Raw genomic sequence first — 23,631 nt, 5'->3', positions numbered from 1 at the left:
TTTATAGCCAGCTCCAGTCTTCCCCCTCCACTCTCTGCAGCGTATTTTATTGAAGACGTTTGACTTTCACACATTAGCATTTTTAACCCCAAAAAATCTTCAGAATGGCTTTTTTTCCCCGTGTTGTGAAAATGACTTGAGTAAGATCATGAACAACAAAAAGAAAAGAAAAAAAAAAAAGTCTGTAATCATTTTTATGCCATTTGTACTGCAACATTGGCTTCAGTCCATTAATTTGTATTTCTGGGGAAAATCCATTATGTATGGTATTTCAACTTTTCCCATACATCAGAGAAACTCTGAAATGCAACTACAATCAGTCTCCAAAAACTAGCATTGCTACAAACCATATTATGTCTAAGTGCTCAAAAACACACTTTTGTTTTTACACACCTTGTTGCTCACAAACCGAATCAGCTTCCCACATGTGTCAGGTTTAATATCCGTCTAAATGCAGGTGTATATAGTCAGTATTCACCAGGGGATCTCATACATTTAGAGCTGTAATATATTGCTCATGGTATGTTGGCGGAGCTAGTTGATGATATTTAACTGTATAAGTGCTAATTAAATCCTATTCACTTAACTTCAGGGTGCTAATGTTTTGGCATTCTACATGGCTGCCAATACAAGCTGTAAAAATGTAAAATTCAGAAATCCTGGAATAAAAATCTATGGAATTTAAAATATATATATCAATATGTTTTGTGTATATGATGTTCACTGCTGTAAAATAACATTGGACTTTTCTATGTGGGAGAAAAGTACCAAGTAAGGGAATTATAAAAGAACTAGGCCTTTCAACGCACCAGCAGAGGCTTCTAAATTGGTAACGTTATCAATCAATATATCAGAAGATAGGAAATGATGCTGTCACTGCAAAAACATGCAAGGCTAAAAGTATGAAATCCGTGATATTAATATCATCATCAAGGCCCATTCTATAACATAATTAGTACGGTAATTAATCATAATTAAAGACTTGTAATTTTCTCCTTTTACTTGAAATTGCTGCTTCCTACGGTTATGTTTTAATGACACGTGACAAAAGTAATTCAAGCAAAGGAATTATTAAAATGCCCGCATGCCACCTTATTAAGAAATGATAAACACTCCCTTTTAACTACAAAACGGATCAAGCATACTTATTCAATCGTACGTTTACAGTGAGGGTTTAACTTAAGTTATTAGCACATGTCCATGTTCCTTTGTACCTTCGGCAATTTGGGGACCAAATAAGCCTCCGAGTGAATTTAATCAAAGCAATATCCACTTATGACAAATCAAGCCGACCAGCCTGTGTGGAAAACCTGCACGTTTAATTAGCTACGAAGAACCACGATATTAAATCCAATTTCAGCCTCCTGTTTTTTTTTTTTTTCAGACAAACAGACCGCCCGTAGCCTTTTTTTCTTTAATGACAAACCTTAGTAAGGCTGTAGTGCAAATAAGACTTGGAGAGGCACAATCCCACCAGTTCGAATGTGGGTGTTCTCATTATAACGGAGTTATCTCCCCCTCCAAATTGGAGTGAAAGGACTTGATTAGAGAGAGAGAAGCTAATGACACAGTGAGGGCGGAATGTCACTCAATGCACATTAAACATTTAGACATCTGTTGAGAGTTATGTGTGACCATAATGTCCGTGTCCTGCTTAAAGCCGCGAGCAACCACAAAGTATATACGGCCGGAGAGTGACAAGCGGACTGATGGAGCAGACAATTAGGGACTCTGTTAAATAGCAATGTCAATTAAAGCTTCTTGGATTCACTTGTCTTCACTTCTATTTCAATCTGTTCCAGTACAAATTATAATTTCTCTCCACCCACAGTTGGGTGTCAGGGAGGGCAAGGCGAAAAAAAAGGAGAAAAAATAACTTCTGCTGGCTACACTAGACGGTTCATTACCTTAACAGCTTTCATATTGGATACAGCCGAGCCATTAAAGTTAAAAGTTTACACTGAGCTCAGCTTCAGTTTTCGGGAAGTTTTTGGGGTTTGAAACAGATCAAACGTGCGCACAGTGCATTCCAGTCAATTCTACAAACACGGAGGATTTAAGAAGCCTTTGGTGGAGTCTTGGTTCTTACCAACAGTTCAATACCTTGTTTGTATTTGAGCAGCAGCTCCCAGATACCCCTGCGGGCGTAGGGGTCCACTCCTGCTGTAGGTTCATCCAAGATGACGACTTTAGAGCCGCCGACGAACGCTATGGCCACCGACAGCTTCCTCTGCATCCCACCTAGAACACAGAACAATCTCCATCAGCTACAGTATCACAGATTTGGTCTTCAATTTCAAGTAAAAATGACGTAAAATGGGTACTCCTGAGTATTCTGCCTGTAATCTGAGAAAAATCCTACACAGCCATCTGTCAACATTTGGTTCTCTGTGTAAAATGGACACAATATTGGGAACTGTTTATGGAATAAAAGTGTCAAGATCAACCTCTCCAGGTTTATTGTCTTTTACATGATGGTGTAAAATGATTGATGGGCGGGAAGGAGATGCACCTTCCTCAGGTTGGACCGGTCTCCACTCTTACAGCGGGCTCTTCAAAATGCATCTAATGTAGTGCTAATGTAGTGGAAATGTCAGCATACATCAACCTTGAAAGTCATATTTCAGTGATTTTGCACACAAGCAATCCGTGACCGGGGACAATTTATCAAGCAGGGCTGGCGCGTGCCCCCCAGACAATGAATTACAACCTGTGACACACAGGTACAGTGCATGCGTATGCCGAGACAGCTGCATGCACATGTGCATTTAACAAGGCAGCATAAATCTGAATAGAAAGGATAATCCACGGATGATATTCCTCCCCGGGGGAAATGAATGCACCAAGCACAGAACACGACGAAAGCGTCAAAAAAACATGAAATTTACATCTCTGCATAATTTCAGACACTGATCTACACACAAAACATGTCACGCACACACACAAACACACACCTGACAAGTTCTTAGCCAGATCCTTCCGCTTATGTGGTAAACCAACATCCTTAATCATCTGGTCCATCTCAATTTTCACCTCGCTGCGGCTGAATCCTTTCAGCCGGGCGTAGAAGTAGATGTGCTCCTCCACCGTCAGCCTGGAAAAGGTGAAAAATAATATAAAAAAAAAAAAAACACATGATTGACATTGGAGGCGGCACGGGTGAAGAAAGAAGTCCTCACCTGCCACTTATTCCTACGTAAGTGCTTGAGACATCTAACAAGTCACATTTATTCATCTTGCCAGATGATCTGAGTCCCTTCAAAGTGCAGTTTTGTGAAATGACGTAATCTCGAGAAAAAGGCTTGGAGTTTCACCATAACGGCCTCGCAGGTGGGAATCGTAATATGTCGTAATGTCTATTCTCTATGTTTGCATGAATATTTTAACCCCGTACTTAATACAGATGCGTTGACTGTCTGGGATTAATATTAATGACAGTAATTTGCAGGTGCTTAGCCATAATTATGATGTAGGACTTGTCTGGAGTTGCAGGTAATCAGTTTGTGGAGAGAGAGAGAGAGAGAGAGGAATAGAGGGGACTCAAAGGTGAAACGGAAAAACGGAATGACGGTTGGTAATAATGTCGTTAAGAGGAATTTAGTGGACGGAGTGAGCAAAGTTCATTTCAGTTTTTAGGGAGAAGAAAAAAGGGAGCGGGATAATGATGTGTTGATGTGAAACATAAGCCGAGACTGAGCCATCGTTATGCATGTTATTAAATTACACTGTAATAATCTGTTCCCCCCCCCCCCCTTTCTTGCATTTTGTTATAAATACACCAGGAGCAAAACATGATTATACCAGTGGAGAACATGGACGGTTTTACGTTCACTCACTCGTCGAATAAGACGTTGTGCTGTGGGCACATTCCCAAGTACTTTCGGATGCTGTCCATATCGGTGTGGATGTCATAGCCGTTGATGAGAGCTGTTCCTGATGTCGGCGGGAACAATCCTGTCAGAATCGACCTATAAAAGAGTAAAAAAATGACAGGAAACAGGAAACAAATCTCTTGATTATAACGCTTAGAGATCTCTAATTATAGAACAGCCAAGAAACTCAAAAGGTTGAACATAATAACATAACATAACCCAATTTTTTACATTTTTCATGTGAGCACAAAATCGGAAATCGAAAAAACGAGTCGTTTTTTTTTCATTTTGGTTTTGGAAACAAATACTGAGAATAAGAGTCGTTTTTTCGTTTTTTTATTTGGGGTTTTATTTTGAAAAACGAATGAACGAATGATACACGGATTATGCTGTCGTACCTCTTCAACATGTTCTCATTTAATGTTCATAAAAGTAGGAAAAAGACCTAAAAACTGGAACCACTCCTGTGTCGCAAGATTTGGAGCAGTGGTTATTTAAATCATCTCCATTAACTTGTATTCAGTCTCAGGTCATTAATTATGTATTAATTACTTACTAGCCCAAAGAAAACATCATGAAATAGCGACAAAATCAACACAGAGTGTTTTGTTACAAGATAGTGGGGGTGATACGTCGGATGTGACCAGATTTTTTCACATCCCCCCCCCAAAAAAACAACATGTTTGTTTGTTTTTGTGCACAAACTCAATTGCAACACAGTGTCTCACAGATAGATAGAAGCCGTGCTGTGGAAATGCATCCACAGAGAGCTCCGGTGTGTGACAGAGTCCTTCCTCTGTCCTCTCTGTTATTGTGCTCTGTTATGTTTCGTTACAGTTGCTCAGAGCGGCTGTCTTCCCTTCAGCCCTTAGTCTTGCATCACTTGCTCACTCTCTCTCGCTCATTCTTTTTGGGGGCCACTGGGTTTTCAGTTATTTCCTGTCATCCAACCTTTTCCACCCTTTTTTTTTCTCCTTTTTTAAAACAGCAATTAGATAAGTTCCGCCATCAATACAACAGCTGACTCTGTGTGATAAATGTCCTCCCAGATGTAATTCTTTGAAAGTAGGGATCACCGAATTCGTGTAGCGACACTCCCGACGTCCTATAGAAGTTAGATTAGTCGCACCCTGTGGAAAAACATGATCATTGAGCCAAGTGGTAAAGCATGGGAGGAACAGATAATGAAACTCACATCGTGGTTGTTTTTCCAGCTCCGTTGTGGCCGAGAAACGATGTGATCTGATTCTCATAGAAGTCCATACTGAGCCCGTCCACCGCAAGCTTCTTTCCGGTCTTGTAGATTTTAACAAGATTGCGGACTGAGACCCCTGCTTTCATATTGGGGGACGGCATCTCCAGATACTCTTTAGGAAGACATGCATTCATAGACATTCACATATAAAAAGAGAAGAATAACAGGTAAAAATGCAATCTAGTAGATGCATTATTCAAATGTTAACAAAAAGGTAGCACATGTAACAGAAATCCAAGGACATAATATGTTATTAATCCTTCAATTTCTGTTGTCAAAAACACTGATAGGGTTTCAAAGATAACTGTAGGTTATACACCACAGGTGAGAATTAATATTACCGTCGTGTACAGTGGAGTCCTTCAGCAAGCCGGGGTCGACAGCCATCACCGAGGCAGTCCCACACCAGTAAGACGCAGTAAAAGGGAAGTACCATGGCTTTGGGATTCCATATTGGCCTGGGATCAAGTGTGGAGGAGTGATTATAGTAACGGCTTGGCTTAAGCCAATATGCTACTTTAATGTGTACGTCTCTCTCCCCTTGACAGCGCGGCACAAACCCTGCCATTTAATTAGACTACGATGAGAAAAGCAATAAGGCTAGCCCGGTAGGATGGCTGCATCGACTACTGAGTGAAGTTAAGTCGGGCTAGGGGAGCGGATCTCATGCAAGACACATACAAATACATCATTCTTATTAATCTGCTTAAAAATAATCACCTGGGAAGACATTCTCAATGTACCAGGTGAGCAGCCAGTAGAACGCGGCATCAAAGAGCATCATGACGATGGAGAGGATGAAGGTGTAGCGTTCGCCCTCTTCCGGACTCTTGTGGATGTTGTGCCACTGAATGCCGATGCCTTGCTCCTCGTACTTGGCGAAGTTCTCACAGCCGTAGCCAAAGGCCACGCATGACAACAAACTCTGGGGAGGGAAAGACGTGCAAAGTTCAAAACGTGAGAAGGTCGACACGTTTGAACGACACATATGTAGCCTGTTAGCCACGGTTAGCATGCCTCCAACCTCCTGGAGTATCGGCATGCCGAGCAGCTGGTAGTAAATAAATGGTCCATCACCAAACCCTGTGTGACGCCTCATTTATACACTTTTTGTGTGGATTAAAAAAACAAAATATCACATGAGCTAGTTACCATCTGTTTCCAGTCGTTATGCTAAGCTAAGCTAAGCTAAGCAGCTGGATACAGCTGACATGAGAATGGTGTCCATCTGCTAATCCTCAGATGGAAAGGAGATGTGTGTATTCTTTCAAAAAACATTAACTTAAATTGTCCAGGTGAGGACTTAATCCATCAACCCAAAGATGAACTCAACTGATAAATAAATTATCGAGGCAGACAAAGGGAAAAATATCCACACAGGCATAAGACGGTTTAATTGCCGCGTTGCCTTCGCTAACATCTCTCAGGACTTCGTTTTAGACATGAGCGAGGACGGAGGATGAAATGAAAACTAAAGATTTGTAGCAGCTTTCATACAGTGGGAAATTGCAAATGATGCTTTGCCCGTGAGACATCATCTACCATGGCCTATCACTCTGCGTTGCCATGTTGCCTGCCAGCTGTTTCATCACGCCTCATTTGCTCGCAGCGTTTTCACTCCGGCAGAAGCAGCATTTGCAGAAGAGAGACGGAACAATCATAGATGCCATCTACCCAACGTCACATTACCAGGCAGAGGATGTGGAAAGCCCTGCGGTGACACCGAGCCTGGCTGCTAACACTGCCGCCAACTTCCTGTGTCGTCCTCCACTTGCAATCAACAGTGAGTCAGTGGATGAAGGGTGACAGCGGGGCTAGTTCGCCCCCCGTGCTTGACCTCGGTGTGAACGGCTGACAAAACCACAGGAGCCACTTATTTGGCTTTTGAGAAAAAGGAGTTTGAGTTGGGAGGCGGACAAAACAAGCCCCCTCTATTGAACACGCATCAACACTGCGGATTCAGCTTCCATTCAGCCGGCTGCAGACAAAGAGCATTGTTAGGAGGAAGAGCGATCAGAGTTCCAGCTCTGTCTTCGAAAGTTATGTTCCAGGATGTTTTCTGTTTTTAAAAGTAGAGCTGGAAGGCTGGGAAAGACAGAAACAAATAAATCCGTCTGAAGAAGCTTCCTTTAAAAACGTATCAGTTCGTCGTCTTACATGAACATGGCAGAACACGAAGTTGGTCTGCTTGAAAAGTTTCTCAGCCTGAATTAGATATTCAAAAACAAAAAGGAGGCAAGAGTTGAAATAACCATACATCAATCAATTATCAGTCTACTGACTATGAAGATGGGCAATAATCGTGATGATATTCTAAGATTTTGTATTTCAGTCAGTTTACAAGGAGAAATATGAACGATTCCCTTGTTTCAGCTTGTCAAATAGAGAAGCAGCTTTAATTTTGGAGGAGTTTCGGTCTGCTGGGCCAACAATTTGAGCTTTCCAAAATTGTGCGGAATTTCTTTTTTATATAATTTATGGACGAAATATTCCAACTCATTGAAAGAATAAGCTGCAGGACATTGCAATAGCAGAATGATCAAGGATGATACTGCACCCGCTTTGATTTCAGCTGGGGACCTTTATTGCAAGTCATTTTCACTCTCCACCCTCATTTCCTGTATCCTGTATGCTGTAGTATACACATATAGCAAACTGTATATTAATATGTCAAAAAAAGAGGAACAAAACCCATATGCATAATGAGCTGCCAAAACAAAGATCAAGTAATTGATCTCAGCAATGGAAAACCTGAGAAGTTCTAAATCATTTTGCAGGAATTAGTCCTTTTTCTCAGGATTTTTCCAGGACAGAACGATTAATTGAAAATATTTCCGGTTGTCCAAAACATGAAAAGAACTCTGGGCACCCTCTTGTTTCTACCTCATTAAAAACTGTGGGTACAAAAATAAGGGAGAAAATAGGATTTGTATGCCCTGGCACGATGTAGTTTTCATCCGAGTTAGGAGGGAGAGAAAGCTCACACGCATCTCTGACAAAGTGTGAACTGGATAGTGGTTTGGTCAGAGGAACATTGCTCATGCTAATTAGAGGGCTAGAGGGCTATCCATCTCGTTTGAGCAGGGGGAGAAAAATCTCAGTGCCGGGGGAGGACCTCGCAATGGCACTTCCTGTAGAGATTAAGTAAGGTTTGAAGTGCTTTATATGTAAAATGCCTACATAACCTGCATGCAGTCCGTAAAGGGGAATGCACAGAGAAGTTTTTAAACGTAAAGGAATGACATAATTTTAAATAACAGGACTTACTCGAAGACAAGTAATTTCCGCTGGTCGCCGGTAAAAGCAATGTTTAAGATGAAAGGCGCAAACGTAAGATATCGCTGACTCGATAAATAAGAAACATGAGATTGTTTGCCTGATACTGCACTGTTGAACATGACCCGATTGAAATGATTGGATGATGCACTCGCGCAGCAATGGAGATTCAAGATTCTGTGTCTGCAGAAAGGACAGCCGGAGGACAAACGATGCCGACGCCGCCATAAAGGTCAGGCGGAAAGGCTACACTGAAAGTTGAGCAATCGTGTACGATTCATCTTTATCTCTTAGCGGAGAGGACTAAAAAACTCTTACTTCCTCTCGACTCTTCTTTTATGGAAATGGTTCTGTCACTTGATTATGTCCAGTTATAGCAGAAACTCTTCTGATTGCTAATATGTCCGAACAAATGCATAGTGACAGCGTGAATATTACAATCCGATATACACACCTCACTTCCTTTACAGGAGAATTTGGCAGGTAGGATGAAAAGGAATCTCTTTCAGATATCGACAACCGGAGAGAATTAACGGCCAAGATTCGGAATAAAAGATGGGATTATCGTGGCAAAAACACAACCTAGTCATACAACTCAAAAATACAGTCAGCCGTCGTGTGTAATTGCAGCAGGGGGAAGATATTAAAAACCATGTCAGAGATAAAGACGGACTTACCACAACAACCTTGGCCTGGAAACCCATGACATCCCTCCAGGCGTAGCAGAGGAGGTGCGGCAGGTAGAGGACAAAGTAGATGAGGCCGCCGCACGCCGCTGCTAAGTTGGCCTTAGAGAAGAAGACGCTAATGAAGAAGCACTGAGTGATGGTGGCCAGGCAGAACACCAGCAGGAAGACAAAGATTACCGAGGGGTCGCTGTATTGCAGCACTTTGCCGTACTGTGTCAGGAGAGAGGAGAAAACAAAAATGTGGATTTGATGAACAAAAAAAGACCAAAACCTTTGAGTTTTGACAGATTATCTTGCAGATTATTTATCAAGGAAAGAGATTCAGATATGGGATTGTTGGCAGAGTAAAAGAGTGGTTCAAAATGCTTAATAAAGCTGTACACAGCTCTCAACATGGTGACAGCTGAGCCGGTGGCTAGCAGCTAACGTTCCTTTGCTGCTATATTCATGCTCTGAATGCCAGAAATAGAGCCTTTTTAAACACCTGGACATTTTTCCAGGTGACTTCTATTACATAACATGTCACTCTTTTACTCTGCCTGTTTGAAGGAGGACCCTTCTCTAATTTTAGTGAGCTACACTTTAATCCATCTATTGTCCCAAATTACACTATAATACTGTTGTCTTCTCCAAGCCTAATTTAAAGAGGCACTTGCACTGTTGGGATAATAGCGCTATGGTAATGAATGCCATTCTGATTAGAAACCTTATAGAGGACTCTTACATGTAGGCGTATGAATGTTCATTATTGGAACTCCTCTAAATTTGCCCAGACTAAATTAACTCAAGTACAACTTGTGTGAGCCTTTTATTCAGTTCAACAACAAACAAAAGGCTCAACACTACTCAGACTTGATAGACAAAACTCTCCAAAAGTAGCGTCGGGTCCTCCTTGAATCATTGTTAAATCAGACTGAAATCACCTTGAGTATAACGGAAAGGAGGACGGCGCTGATGGCCAGTGGCAGCACACTGGACACTGCCCAGCTCAACCAATAGATGGAGCCTCTCAGGCCCATGATCCTCACTGTCTCCTTAAGCCTCGCCTCTTTCTCGGCGACGATGCCCTTAACGATCATGGCCACCGAGTAGATCCACGCTAAAGTCATGTATAAGGGGAGGGAGCGTGACAGGGACCGGAGGAACCTGAAGAGTGGAGGAGTCCAGACCAGACAAGACAATGAGCCCATAAACAGATTATGTATCTGGACCCATCATCTGGATGTTTATGATCATTGACCGACATTAAAATCAATTAATCAGAATTCCAGTTATTAGAGTTTTTCCTAAACTGATTTTGGCCACTTGAGGGCGATGTAAACAATCTGTAAACACAACACTGACCTATTATAACTGCTTTAAAGGAATACTTCACCCATTTGCATTAAGCGTTGTATCGTTAGAAACCTGGTAGTATTTTGGAATGGTTGTGCATAATTCCTTCATTTCTCCCAGAGATGGGAGATCTCTGCGGAGCTGTGCATTGTGGGAGTCGTTGTCTTCCAATCCACATGCACCAAAAAGTCACTGTCTGCCCTTTTCTCGGTTGAGAAGGCACCAAATTCAAAATTTATTTCACATTTCAACTACATCTATGACCCACTTTCAATACAAATTCATGTTTCCACCGGTGAAGAATCCCTTTCATAATGTACTGCATATGCGCATACACCTTGATTATCGTGCTTTTTTTCCCTTTTCCAGAGGAGATACTTGACGGCCTTCTCATTACAGCCGTGATTAAAAGAAACGTTTTCTCACTGTGCAAGTTAAATAAAGCCGTCACCTTTCGTCAATGGTGGAAAGAGCACTCAGAGAAAGAAACGACAGTTATAGTAGTCATTTTAAAAATGCTACTTGAATGGATGTGAGGATTATCAGAAAAAAGGTTCCTGAAGTATCTCAAGTAAAGTACTCACTAAAATACAAAGTAGCGTAACACGGATGACAGGCAAAAATCAAACATCGCAACGATGGTAAATGGAATGTTCCTCCAATATCAATTTCTGGATCAATAATGTCTAATTGTATTAATTCATTTTAGCGGCGTGCGCCTGAGTGATCGATGCCACGTCAATAGCTTGTCTTCCAACTGTGAAGGTGTTTGCAGACGCCGTCATTTGCATTCTTTTCTCAGCTCGTTCGGTGTGCAAAACAAATTAATCACATTTTAATCACCGAGTGCAAACATGACGAAGAAAGGTGGTCTCACGTCGTCAAACAAGGGCTCGCTGTTTGTGAGTGGGAAAGGTGTATTGATCGTCACTGATCAGTGTTGGTTTTCATAAAAACAACAACACCTCAATGCAGCCGGTTTTGAGACTGTGTAAATATTTCAGTCTGGATGCCAAATAATAAACGCATTACCTGCTCTGTAATGGAAGAGAAAACAAGTGTAAAAGGACAGAGGACTCAGGTGCGGATGACAAAACTGGCCGTTGTCCTCCACTCATCTAGATACAGCCTTGTGATAATTACGATTTGATTTGCTATTATTATTAATGCGCTGAAAATGGCTGTGAAATTATCATTTAGAATAGGCCCTGTGATCTGAATACACATCGTGTTTGCCGTCGCTCCTCCAAGGCACTCAACTAACTCAATTCATTGTTATTAATGTTTACAAATTGTTGATAGCTTGCAAACACATTAGGCTGATGGGAAATTACATTTCGCCAGCTGTTCAAATATCAGTTTTTATTTACAGGCAGCATTTCCCAATTAAAGTGTGAGAATTGATTAGGCCGATCTAAAATAACCATCCTTTTTAATGTCTCTAACGACGACTACAAAACAAGGAGTCCTTGAGAAGGATGGGCTCTTTCTAAAGGAGACCAATAATGATGCGGCTGTAAGTCACCCGAGGCCCTAAGGGTCCAGCTTTTTTGGAATAATCCTGCTTTGTGCAACTTTTTTTCCCGATCAATCCTCAAGAGGGATCCAGCAGATAAGCAAGTCCATTACACTCCACCATATCATTGATTCAACTGAGGGATCTGTATATAAACAACTGGAAACAAATCCACCAGCTATAAGATATTCAAGTAGGTAGATATCTGCTGAATGAGTACAAACATGCTGCACATAACTAATGTTGAGCACAGTTTTTAAGCCTCTTTTCTGGGAATAACACCAACTCCATTTGGCATGGCGAAGTTTCCCCAGTGATTGATGATGTCGGACCCATTAGATGATTGTACTTACAGTGCATTACACATCCCAATGATGATGATGCTGAGATGAGGCAGTTGTCTCACGTATTGTTCTTTCATAAACGGTTCTTACCGGAGCATGTGACTTAAAGGCTGGTGAAATTTCAGACCCAGACCAAGAGGAAAGCCCTCCAAATAGTTCAGGACCCCTTACATCCACTACAGCACACTATATAAGACTTCCTTCTGGAAGGAGATTTAGGGTCCTGACATCAACAAGGAACATCTTTAAGAAATTGTTCATACCATCGTCCATTACTTTGTTAAATCAATGATCAGGTGATTTTCTAATCTATGCATTATTCACTTTCACCCCCTCCCCAGTATTTTGCACATTTCCATGTGATGCTATATGTAATTATATGTATTTAAACACTATGTATGATACACTTTCACCCCCCACTGTATTTTGCACATGTGATGCTACATGTCTGTCAATCTGTGGTGTCAGAAGCTGTATGTTCATCTTCAGCCCTACATATTCTGTGGGCCTGAAGATGAATTTCCACAAGCAGCAGACAATAAAGATCTCCAATACTTCTGAGGGGTTATCTTTGATTTGAGTTGGTGCAGGATAATTTGCCAAATATGAATCTTGTCTGGTTTCCCTCACACTACACATCACTTACTTTTTTTTATACAAATAGTGTCAATCAAGTAGATACCTAAGGGTTGTAAAAGGTATTTTAAGTCCACGCACCGCCACACATACTAACTTCAGGACTTCCGTGTCCCACCGTTCCTCCCACTTACGGTTATTACCGCGCAAATTCCATTTGACATAATGCATCATAGTGCGCGCTGTCCCAGTGGCCAAAGATAATAAATTCCCATCGCAATCATGGAAATATACAGTGCCAATCATTCACTTCTCATAATACATAACTGCAGCCTTCCTTAGGTGAAAGGCAACAGAGGAAGAGGTGATGCAAGTACAGGAAATAAAAAAGGGGAAAAATACGACTGCTGCTGTTTTAATTTGACTGAATCGCACTTTTTGGCTGCATGCTCAATTTCTCCCAACAAGGAAGCTGATTTGAAGAATCACAGATTATGATTTGATTCCGTGCTGGTAATTTGGTTTTGATTAATAACAGCAAGAAAATACCAAAACACAAAGCATGAACAATTCTCAGACCTGCGTGACCTGTTAGAGCATCGCATTATTTGCTTGGGTGCATTTATTGTTTGTTTTTTTTTACTGAAATTCGGGTTTGAGCTATTGCTTTCATAAAAGAAATATTTAACACATGCTGATGAAGCCACAAAAACATAAGCAAAGTAGACTTTTTAAACATAACTTTGTATGCAAAATAAGTGGTTATAAAAAATAGTCAAAAAGTGTTCCATAATTCCATGATTTTCACACTGTTTGCTTTGTGTTTTGATCCTTTTCCACCGAGCGACTCCTCTCTACTGACCTTAATCATGACACTTATGAGCAAACAGGGAACTGTGAGCAGAACGATGTTCTCGGTGAACCTTGCGGACCACAGGGCGCCGTTTTGAATGCCAACGACTCGCAGTACTTCCTTGAGCCGGAGTTCCTTCTCCAGCACGAGGCCTTTGATGGTCATGCACACGGTGTACATGAAGGCCAGCACCAGGAACATGGGCAGGATGCTTCCGATACTCTGGATGAAGCTGTTTGTGAAAGAAAAGCAATCGGAAAAGGTCAGGACTGCACCGTGACAGAGGGAGTGTGTATGGACCGTGTTGTAGAAGAAGAACTCCCTTCGTCACATGATTTTAGAAAAATACATCATTTTTTAACCGAAAAAACGGCAACTATTATTCATTATTAAATTGAAGTCACTTTCAAAGCAACATTCAAAGTGAGGATTTGTTCATTTTTTTTTGTTACGTGATAATAAATTGGGTTTTTGACCCTCGGGTCAAACAAAAACCGGCAAATTGCTGACACCACCTTGGGCTTCGGGAGAGTGCGATGAAGGCTTTCCACTATTTCATGACATTTGAGAGAAATAAAGAATGAATTGGTAATAAAGTGAATAACTTTAATGATAGCCAACAAAAAAAAGGGAACCAGCTTTTTACACGCACTCTCGCATTTTAAAGGTTCCCGTTTATAGTCTTCACCTGTACTTGCCCCAGTTAAGTAAAAGGAAACAATTTTGCAGATACTTAGAACGTTATCAGCATGAGGGACAATCAAGGTAATCTTAGACGTTTTCATGGATTTAATGCCACTGAGACGTTTTTTTTATTTTCATACTGAGCTAACCTTCATAAACCTGGCGCATCAGCTCAATCAAGCCATTTAGTGCTGCACCTCAAGCCAGCGATGATGTATGATTTGATGCCGTTACAACACAACACGGCAATATTAAACCCGACTTCATAATGCCACCAAAATGCCATGTCAATAACTTCCCCTCTGCCAATATAACAAAGTGCTTATTTTGCTTTATTAGACAGTGAAGGAGAGACATCAAATAGATTTTGACAAAGTATAGATTTCACATATAACTTGCGCTTGCATTCCATAAATACTGGTGATATAATACATAATGCAAGCAAAGCACAGTTCAGCACAGCCGCACAGGTGAAGCACAAAGAGAATACGCAGTAATTGGCAGCACGAGGCTCTCCTTTCATGCTATCTAACATTAAAAAGAATGATCAAATTACACTTTCAGCACATTTTCATGGAATTAATTTATCTCTCTCTTTTTTAAAAACAACTTATTGAATCACCGCCAAGCGAGAACAGTTCTATGAAACATCTACTTCCCCTTAATTGCTAGTTAGCCCTGCAAAAGTACTTTTGCAGCAGGTGATTTTTAATTATTTTTTCTCTCTTATTTCCTTCCAAACAAATCTTTCTATCTAATTGCAACCGCTTTTACTTAAGTGGATGACCTGAATTGTACCAAGTTAATGGGGATGCAATGTTTTTACAAGTACATTCATTTGTGAGCGTCTATGCAGACCATTGTTAAGCACGGAGAGATTTGCCAATAAATCAACCAATGGAAGTATTGGATCGTCAAACAAACACAACAAGGAGATTAAGTTGGCTCCACTGAGACCTTACCGGAGGTTCAGGTGTATGAGAACTTGAATGAGGGAAAGATAGACCTGTTTCCAAGGACACTTCTCCTAACACCCGTGGGATGATCGTTTTCAAACAAGGCCTTGATAAGCACCAAGAAAGGATTGGTTTTCACAGGTTTTTCATTAAATTCACTCCCAGAACACCTAAAACCAAAATCTGTTATGAGATTACATGAATAAAAGTGCCTCGTTGAGCCTGAAAACTCAAAGTTCGAAAGCTAAATCGATACACTTTCAACAAATAAAGCTAACTCATATATTAGCACCTTTTCTCGGGAGGTAAGAAGAAGTTGCGGAGGCGCCAGGTTGAATACAAATTCCGGGTATTATCTGCTCCCGAGTCGAGCCCGACATCTCTGTAACAGCTGACAGGCCGTGTGAGTTAACTCCTTCTTGTAGCACTGGAGGGTGAGAGATCAGTCATGCACACGGTGTCTGACACTGACAACCTTGCCGCCAGATGCTCTTGAATTATACATCGGCTGATCGATCAAGGGTGCTTAAGTAATAGAACTCCCGGCAGGTCTGTGTTACGGGGCTCTAGTTACATTGGCAGCCTGACCTAAATTTAGGGACGCTGGAGAACTCATTTCTCAGTAAATCGAGAGAAAGTAGAGCCCAGCTTCCCCTGAGGTTGGTGTTCTATGCAAAAAAAAAGAAAGAAAAAGTGAAAAAAAAACATATCATAGTGAGCAAATATAGCATTGATTTCCTTTGCTGGCCGGAAATGAGCAATTCATTGAAGGGAACAGACTTTGTTATTCTATGTAGATTGTCTCATTGCTGCAAAGTTATTGCATCAGGAAAAATGTGCATGCTGTTTTTGCATTGAGAACACTTCCAAGAACCAACAGTGAAGCAAAGTTTTAGGAGTTTAAAGTTTAAAGATGATTATATAGTTCCAATATTAGCTATACATTTAGAAGAAAATCATAAAAATGTTTAACCATTGATAGTGATGCACTGCTTTCATTACTCCTTGCTGAATACTTGAGCAATTCTATAAATATATGAAACCGGAAATTAAGATATTGAAAGTACTATTTGTTCACGTAGAGTTATATCAAAGTGGGGTCAAGCCCTGAGAGAGCTGGAAGCAAGGAAGGAAGGTCTGTCTTCAGTATTATCTTGGTACTTTAAAATGCATTTCATATGTACTTTAGGAACATATTACAATACTATTGTTTTTAAGATTTAGCCCATTTTTTTCCCCGGCAACCACAATATGAGCTCAAGTTTAAAAAAGTGAAACCAGTGATTGGAAAACAGACTGTCTCTGAATATCTTCATCCAAATGATTGAAAAATGTGATTCTACTCTACCCAAAGAGGGGAAAACAAACTTCTGTGATTCTTTTTTTCTTTTTATACATCAAATCACAAATGTACCAGAACGTCATGTGCTTGGATGATATGAATACTGCAGCATCTGCCATTGGGCCTCCATCTGATGCTATGAAAAGCCAGGGTTTGAAGAAAAAAACTGACTGCACACTCTTCCTCGGCACTAATCACCATGTTGATTGGGCTACACATTCAAGCTTTGGATTGTGACACGTTTGCATCTATATAAATACAGTGCCAGGTGTACAAATTGGTAGAATAGATACAGCCTATGCTGTGCATGCCTCTGTTCCCACATATTACAGTATGTTATAAGCTATTTTTATTTTTTTGGCTGTAGCCAATCATATTTTCACAGCATGTCACACAACAGAGGCACTAACAAAACATCAATGGCAGATTTAGCTTGTTAAGAGCTTCAGATGTCCCAAATATGCTCCACCATATCGCCCACTGCCTCTCCTAACAGTGCACACACAAAATCAATTATGGAGCTACTGTAGATGGACAAAAGCATATTCCTCTCACATTCTTAAGATGAATAGACCTCACGCCCACGGTGGCCCTATGTCACGCGTTGCTGAAAGCAGCCTCAGATCTCACACCAAGCCTATGTGGATGTGAAAGACCCACTGATGGGGAGCACAGCCTCGGTATCCAAACAAGAGATGCCTCGGATGCAGCAGTGTGCAAAAGGCCACTGATAAAGGCCAGTTCATGTGCTATCAGGCCATGCGAGGGTCAAGCGTTATCTCACAGTCATCTCAGGAGTGTGTAAAACATGAAGAAGAAGAGAGTGGAAGCTAATACAGTTTGGTTATCTCAAGTTCAAAAAAGGCAGCAGGGTCAGATGTGGTAGAAGTGGATCGGTATTGCTAGTAGTTGAAATGCTTTTAAAGTCAATGAGGAAATGTGGAACGCATATAGGAAATTACTTCAAAAGGAAGTCTGATGTCAGGGGTGTGGATCGGTGCAGATGATACGACCGTGCATGTGGAAGTTCAGTTTTGTGAGAATTAACTGAACACAGCGAAGGGAAAAACAGAGCGAGGAGGAGGTCTTCTGATGGCGTAGTTGGCACCGATTCATATATTTTCTGCTGTTTGATTTCCAAAATTGCCAAACATAAGGAAAACATGATTTCCCTCCAATTTTTCCAAAATGAATAATTGTATTACATATAGTGTACAATGTCATACACTTATGCTGTAGCCAACAGTGTATTTTCTGTACTGATTGATTGATGACATGCGTATAATTCATCTCTAATTTAAAACATCCATTAATTGGGAGTGGCACATCTGAGAGTGTCTGAATTCTGAGATTGGACCGTTTTCTGAAAGGAGAAACAGTTGCATCAGATTGCAAACATGTTCATTTAAAAAGCCCAATGTTCCTTCTCTCCTTCCGGCTGGTGACATTACACAACTCGGGATGAAAATAATTACCAGCAAGCTTCCTCCCCCCCCCCCCATCATGCCCCTCCGTGTTGTAGTGCATCTTTCCTCTGTGTGATTTCACTCTCAATTATGTATGAATGAAATAGCAGTTTTCAAGTGTTAATAATTCATAGAAAATGCCCAAATGGCTAGGCAGGCGAAAGAGTTAATGGTGGAGGGACTGAGGATGCTGCAGTGCTTTATGGCTTCAATTTATCTTCAGTAATTATGACTCCTTTGAAACTGAGGCGATGGCACAGAAAAGCCGCACCGTGTTGTATTTCAGATCATTATCTCGACAATGACTTGCAAAGAAACCGGTGCTTTTTTGTATAAAGTTGCTAGTTACTCACAATTGAGCAATCTGGTGCTAGCTTGGTTGTTATTGTACTGGAATAAACAGGTACAGTAAGGAAATGTATTCTACCAGCTGCATTGTGTCCACACTAATGTGTAGAGGGGGGGTGATGTTGCACTTTAGTTACCTCAAAATGCCAAAATTCCTCTCAGATGAACATCCACTTACCACAATATTTTATTTCTCCACATCCTTCCAATTAGTACTTCTGAAACTATTCTGCTGCCTGGCATGCCAAACCAAGTGCAGCCATTAGGCAGTTGAAAATGAAACCAGGTTAACTAAAGCAGCTCCAAAATAAAGTGCAAAGCAGTGAAGCTGCTTTTTTTTTAATCTTGAAGCCACAATTTGAATATAAATCAGCAGCAAAGCACTTCATAGAGAACTAACAGAAACTCTAGATGATGAAAGCCATATCAATAAAGCCATTACTCTAAATATGGTTTTCATAACATTAATGCCATCTTGTGTCCTATTTCTCAGAGACAAATATGTGCTAAAGTTTAATTATTCAAAACATTCGCAGCCTAAATGCAGTTTTGATGTAAAGTCAACATTTCCATGTTTCTTCTTGTTTTGGATGAACATTTTAAGAAGCCAAATTCTTGCTTTATTGTAAATTCTGTGCTATAATATTTTAAAACTCTGCGCCTAATCTCTGGAACTGCGTTTTCCCACAGGGAGTGAATGTTATGTGTATACTGAAAGGGGCATATTGTGTTGTTGGACTTAAATCTCCCTGGTAATTATCTTTTTTCTCTTGACGGCATCATTGGGCTTTTCCTTTATTAATGGAGATCATAATGTTGTGTGGATGGGAGTAATTTCCCGGACTCGGAGGAAATCTCTGCCGTGGAAGATTAAGATTGATACCGCATCATTGCTGTCCCTAGGTGAATGATCTAACATGATAGAAGCCAGTGCTTTCAATGGATACATACACAACACAGATGGAGTCCTGCTATCAATCTTAGCACATGGTGGTGGGGTATGCAAGGTGGGGTGCGGCACGCTCACTTTGCCGAGGATGAAATGTCTCGGAAATACAAGGAAAGGAAGAGACTCATGGTGGTTGCTTAAATAATTCAGCATCCATCAACTATTCAGGGATTTCCTGTGGTTTTACCAAAATCAATACGTTTGGCCCACTCATCCCATCTTGCTGCCTATTATCCATTCCTTTCCCCATTGTTGACCCTCAATTCATGATTAATTAACGATTGATCCTCGAGGATGTTGCATTTGTATTATTATTTAACGGTGACATTATTAGACTACCTTCATCCCGTCATAATCAGCGATAGCATAAGACAACACAGACATTGAAGAAAGTTAGACAAATAAGACACAGCGTGGTGAAGTTTCCACAGGGAAATATGGAAAAGGCCTTTGTGACTGATAAGAGCTCAACGATGTGGTGGCAGGGAGTGGCAACTCTCCAGGGTGAGCCGAATTTGATTGCCGCGATACCACGCTCCTCTTCCAGTAATCACAAGGCAAACAGAGAAAAGCTTTTTGTACTCACACGTCATCCACAAAGCAGGGGTATGGCATTTGTTGGGCAAAGACGCCGAGGGGTTGGGTCTTTGACGTCCGTGTTCGTATAATACCGTGGTCCATCATATCCTGCAGGTAGGAGAAGCCTCCCCATATATAGCGCAGGTCGTTAAAGGAGTTGTCTCGAGCCCCGGGAGACCATAACCTTATTAAAAGTAGACACACCATGATTTGTCTTAGCAAAGGGCAAGTAAAATACAACGGGAATGGTCAAAAATACTGTCAAAGTTTCAGGACTGTTTATAGAGGTCATATTTTAAGACGGTTAAAGTAAAAAGAAAAGATCACATCTTTACATAAAAACAGAAAGGACAATAAAAGCCGTGTTCTTAAACTTTGAGCTTTAAGGAATACTTTGGCATTTGGGAACATTTGCTTTTCATCGCTCTTGCAGAGTTACAAGGTAAGATTTGATATGATATGAACAATATGAATCTAAAGCCAGCAGGTGATGAGCTTAGACTCGGATGAATACTGAAACGGGCTTCTAAGGTGAGGTTTGCAGTGTTGGCTGGCAGATTTGTTTTAACCTTTGGACAGAGCCGGTCTCCAAGCTGTGGTAGAAAAACAATCTGCCTAACAGCATCTGTTATGTCACATATTGAACCTCCGCTAAGCCCCGCCCCCCACTGCTACTCTATCATACTGTCAGGGCTGCCACAGAGCCAACACTGTCACTAAAGTCACTCACTTAATGAACATTACACTAGTTTGGCAAGAAGAAGACAGAAATGTCTATAATATGTGGTCGTTTTCCAACCTTTGGACAAGCCAGGCTAGCTGTTAGCCTTTTCATTCTTTATGCTACGCTAAACTAACCATCTCTTGGCACAAAACTCATATTTAGTGGACGAATGTGAGCGTGCTATAGATCTTCTCTTTGATATCTCAGCAAAAGTAATAAGAACATTTTTTCCAAAATGTCAAATTATTCCTTGAACAAAACCAATAAAAGTGTATTTTTTGTCCAGTTAGTAAATGTAGCATTTCTATAGGTATGAGATATAAAGATATAACCGTCCCTTAGACGCTGAGCTGTGTCATACCTTTCTTTCACTTTGTCGGTGCGCTCTGCCCCGTCGACGTCCATGCGGATCTTGTATTTGACGTAAGGAGGGAGGTGGCTGGAGTTTGGCTGGAGGTCTTGGAAGACCAAACCGGCCCAGAACGTATCGTTCTTCAGAAGCTCCAGCGCTTTGCTCGCCAGATGGCTCTCGGTGGGGGCCGCCTCAAACTTATTCAGTTCTAAACACTGGAAACAAATACAGAGGTATCAGAAAAATGTGTGCTTGTAAATCATTCCCATTGTATATAAATCTTTAGCATCCACACAATAGGGGATAAAGCAGAGACGGGTAGAGGCAGATGGATATTTAGTGAAAAGTATCACTCAGCTATTGACTCAACCTCACAGAGAGCAGTTCCAAATTATCTGGAGCTGACGGAGGGAGGGGGGGTATCAGCAGAGACAAGCGAATGAGATACAGCCTCGCTACTCCCCCGTTCTGTAGCCGTGTCCCCCCTGTTTCACCAAACGATAATGAGGTAGCCATCCTGGGAGGCAGTCACACCTGACAGCTGTCCACACGTCCCGGCGCTGCAATCGTTTTTATAATTTCTCCCCCAGAATCCTACAGTCTGCATCCTATATCAAGCTATGGTGGTGAAATAACACAGCGACAGCATTTTCCTCACTACATGCTCGTGTTGTTCAAAGTTTGTACAAGTGCTGAGTGAAATATATGGAAATAAATATGCTCCACATAAACCAAGGGATGGCTGGTACAAGTCATTATTGATGTCATTATTAAACCATTATAGATCAGACCCAACGAGCAGAAAGCTTGCTGTACTGGCATATATATTTAGACTAACTAATACATGACACAGTCTACTGCACTTACAAACAGCCTTCTGAGGCTTTCTTGTCTCCGTTTTATCGTTAAATAAAAGCACGACTTGCTATCATGACAAGCTTCACCGACCATGATGTTTCTAGAAGAGATAGAGGCACGTTGTTAACGCATTTTGGGTCGCCTTTTGTTTTTGAGGTTTGGGTTTTGTCTGGTTATGGCTTTGAATAAGATCTAGTAGAGAAACTCCCAACAAAAAGCATCTTTATCTGCTCAAGTTGGAGAGACGACATAATTGTTAAATCAGTAGATTGATGCTTACATTAATAACACAAGTGTCCTCGATGTTCGACGGAATAATTTCTTTACCACAATGCAACATTTTCAAGAAGCAACAGTGTCTTCCGAAGCTATTAATTAAGTGTCGTTACCAAGCTAATGACGATGACCCCGATGGCTCTGTTGACTACTGTCGCTGCTGACCCGTTAACATGATTATGGCTATTAACATTCTTTTTTTGTATCATTATTAATAATTAATTGGGCCTTTGTATTTAAGAGATGCAGCCTCATTCGTTAGCGTTTATGCTGGTTGGTGCCAGACGATGATTAAATAACCACAGATTGTTAGGCATTGACCTTGAGTTATTCATTTGCTCACACGGATGCTGTAAATAAAGATTCTTGTCGGTTATGTCTGCAGGATTAGTCTGGAATACGTTTCCTTATTTTCATTTTCTATCCAGCAGTAAATTATATCATATTCTGTATCATGATGAGCCTACTATGTGTTATATATTAACTTATTTTCCTCGTGGCTATTGCACCTGGACGTGGCACTGTCAGTTCTGAAGGTCTATACTATTCAGCCCCAGACTGAAAGGAGCTCTCTATTTCCCTAAAGATGTATTCAGCCAGACAAGAGGACACCACAGTAAAGGTTGTCTAATAACTGTCCCTATCCCGGTATCCATTTTGAGCAATTTCCATTAGGGCAGAAAATAGATTGGATTATGTTGGAATTTCATTGGCCATGTATGGCTAACCCCAAGGGTCCAACCTGCCATCTCACCTGCCTGTGGATTGATGTTATGTGTGTATATGCAGACAGTGTGTGTGTGTGTGTGTGTGTGTGTGTGGTAGGGCTTTGTACGTGTGTTTGATCACACACAGAGAAAGAAGGGTTTCGCTGCAAACTGTGCCACAGATCAATATATCACTGTCAAACTGTGTGTGTGTGTGTGTGTGTGTGTGTTGCTACTTGGAGACACCACTTTGTTTGATGCATAACAGATTCACTATCGTCAGGTCCAATAACAAGGCTTTTTTTTATGATTATCATGGAGGAAATGTAGTGCCAGATCTGTGTTTCTGACAGTTTGCCAACTCAAGGACATTAAACTTTAATGACTAAAAGACCAAAGTCTGTTCTCCAAAAAACCTGACTTGTCATGCGGAAAAGTCGCGATTTTTGTTTTAACAGCAGCGGAGCACAGACAGCAACAAAAGAGCTTAAAAGCAAAAAAACATTGTGCTAAACATGGACACATTGTGTCTTAGATGTAAAGCACCCTGCTTATACTGTGCTACCCTGCTGTTCTGCCAGAGTGGTGTCACAGTTGTGAATACAAAGATACAGGAATACATTCAAATGCAGCCATGATATCAGGGAAACAGCACTTTTACCAAATCCAGTCTT

General features: G+C 41.0%; 1 protein-coding gene across 1 annotated transcript in view; it reads right to left on the bottom strand.

Moving 5' to 3' along the window:
- The window catches only part of LOC311009383 (phospholipid-transporting ATPase ABCA1), a 121,402-nt gene that overhangs the window by 67,723 nt on the left and 30,048 nt on the right, over positions 1-23,631 (bottom strand). The window contains exons 13-22 of the mRNA XM_084003519.1: positions 21,126-21,331; positions 20,048-20,224; positions 13,726-13,948; positions 9,081-9,302; positions 5,848-6,052; positions 5,469-5,585; positions 5,068-5,239; positions 3,837-3,968; positions 2,955-3,094; positions 2,104-2,241 (exon numbers count right to left, since the gene is read on the bottom strand). Coding sequence (XP_083859645.1) covers positions 2,104-2,241; positions 2,955-3,094; positions 3,837-3,968; positions 5,068-5,239; positions 5,469-5,585; positions 5,848-6,052; positions 9,081-9,302; positions 13,726-13,948; positions 20,048-20,224; positions 21,126-21,331 — 1,732 coding nt within the window. The remainder of the gene's footprint in view (positions 1-2,103; positions 2,242-2,954; positions 3,095-3,836; positions 3,969-5,067; positions 5,240-5,468; positions 5,586-5,847; positions 6,053-9,080; positions 9,303-13,725; positions 13,949-20,047; positions 20,225-21,125; positions 21,332-23,631) is intronic.

This window comes from Eutrigla gurnardus, assembly GCF_963514095.1.
Source record: "Eutrigla gurnardus genome assembly, chromosome: 23".
Lineage (NCBI taxonomy): Eukaryota > Metazoa > Chordata > Actinopteri > Perciformes > Triglidae > Eutrigla > Eutrigla gurnardus.
Note: the sequence above shows the minus strand (reverse complement) of the source record. Positions and strands in the feature narration are given on the sequence as shown.